The 1,220-nt window shown below is 32.3% G+C and overlaps 1 protein-coding gene across 1 annotated transcript; it reads right to left on the reverse strand.

The window, feature by feature from the left end:
- On the reverse strand, positions 1–603 carry LOC137946507 (uncharacterized). The gene has a single exon (XM_068792840.1). It carries the CDS (start codon positions 601–603, stop codon positions 1–3), a length of 603 nt encoding a protein of 200 aa, XP_068648941.1.
- Between the last annotated feature and the right edge of the window lie 617 nt (positions 604–1,220).

The following is a 1,220-nucleotide window of genomic DNA, read 5'->3' on the forward strand; positions in this document are numbered from 1 at the left end:
CTAATCTGGTAAGTGTAATACCTTAGGGATTAAGGTATTCATGATTTTGAAATGAATCCTTGCAATAACTGCAATGGTTTCAGTTCCAGGAATAAAATTGTATCCCTGTGTTAGAATCCTGAACTGGATTGATTCTAACAAATTCCTATCGGTTAAGGATAGGGTGAGGTTTGGATGGACGTTAAAATAAATGGGTCCTCTACTAAGATTCGTTTCCACTATACCCATTAATGAGGGTTTCCAATCCAAACAAAGACCATCTCGGAGAATGGCCTGCAGACAAGTGTTCATCCCTAATAAGGTCAAGGGTTTGAACGCAATCTGTATGCACCCAATCTGCATATATTTCTTCTCAATATTTGTTAGATACTTATTGAGATCTGTTAACTCTAATAATTTAAGATTTGAATCTTGATTTTCAAGATTGATTGTTTGTTCCATGGTTTTAATTCCCATGGTACTTGAAAGGGTAGTGGTTCCTTTCTTGTAAATTGATGTAGGTTTAATGGACGGAATTGTCCAATCATTCAATTGTTGTTGAACTTTATATTCAACAAGAGATGCATTCTTAATTGATCCAGTAATCCTACTACTGGATGCCATATTTTGACAAATGAAAATTTTAACAACAAAATTTAAAACACAATTAAAGTAACCTAAAAGTAAACTAAATTACAGTACAACAGGAGTGGTAAAAGATCACTAGAAGGAGGAATATCCTAGTATGAGACTCTTGAGTTTTCACTTTTATTATTTTGTTTATTTATGGTTGATGCCAGTTTTATGTGTTGGATTAAAAGTTGGTGATCTGGCCAACGAGCAGCAAGCATTGGCTATGCCTTGCAGGTATTAGTTTTGGTTTATGATTGTTCTTACTATTTCTTTCTGTAGTTTATTTCTGTGTTTCAGTCATCTACTACTTTATTTTCTAGTATTTCTATCCTATAAAGTGTAGAATGATTTATGCTTACTTTGAGTTGAAAAAAAACAATATACTATAAGATGAATACCTTATAAACTAGGAAGACAAAGAAGATGATCTTAGTAAAACCTTCTACAAATGTCCCAATTGTTGGTTGTTGTTAGGTGTGTATAATTAAATACAATGTTAATGATACAATAAAAAGATACAAGACACAATTTGTGGCCAAAAGTTAAACCTAAACATTATGGTGTAGATGTATTTAACACTCTTTTTTTTTTTGGCTCACACAACTATT

The sequence above is a fragment of the Aristolochia californica genome, unplaced genomic scaffold, assembly GCF_029961685.1.
Source record: "Aristolochia californica isolate CCGP_79_NKW_82.1479 unplaced genomic scaffold, dmAriCali1.0.hap1 SCAF_1, whole genome shotgun sequence".
NCBI classification, from domain to species: Eukaryota; Viridiplantae; Streptophyta; class Magnoliopsida; order Piperales; family Aristolochiaceae; genus Aristolochia; species Aristolochia californica.

Coding starts and splice junctions, on each gene's coding strand:
- LOC137946507 (XM_068792840.1), bottom strand. CDS start 603: ATGGCATCCAGTAGTAGGATTACTGGATCAATTAAGAATGCATCTCTT.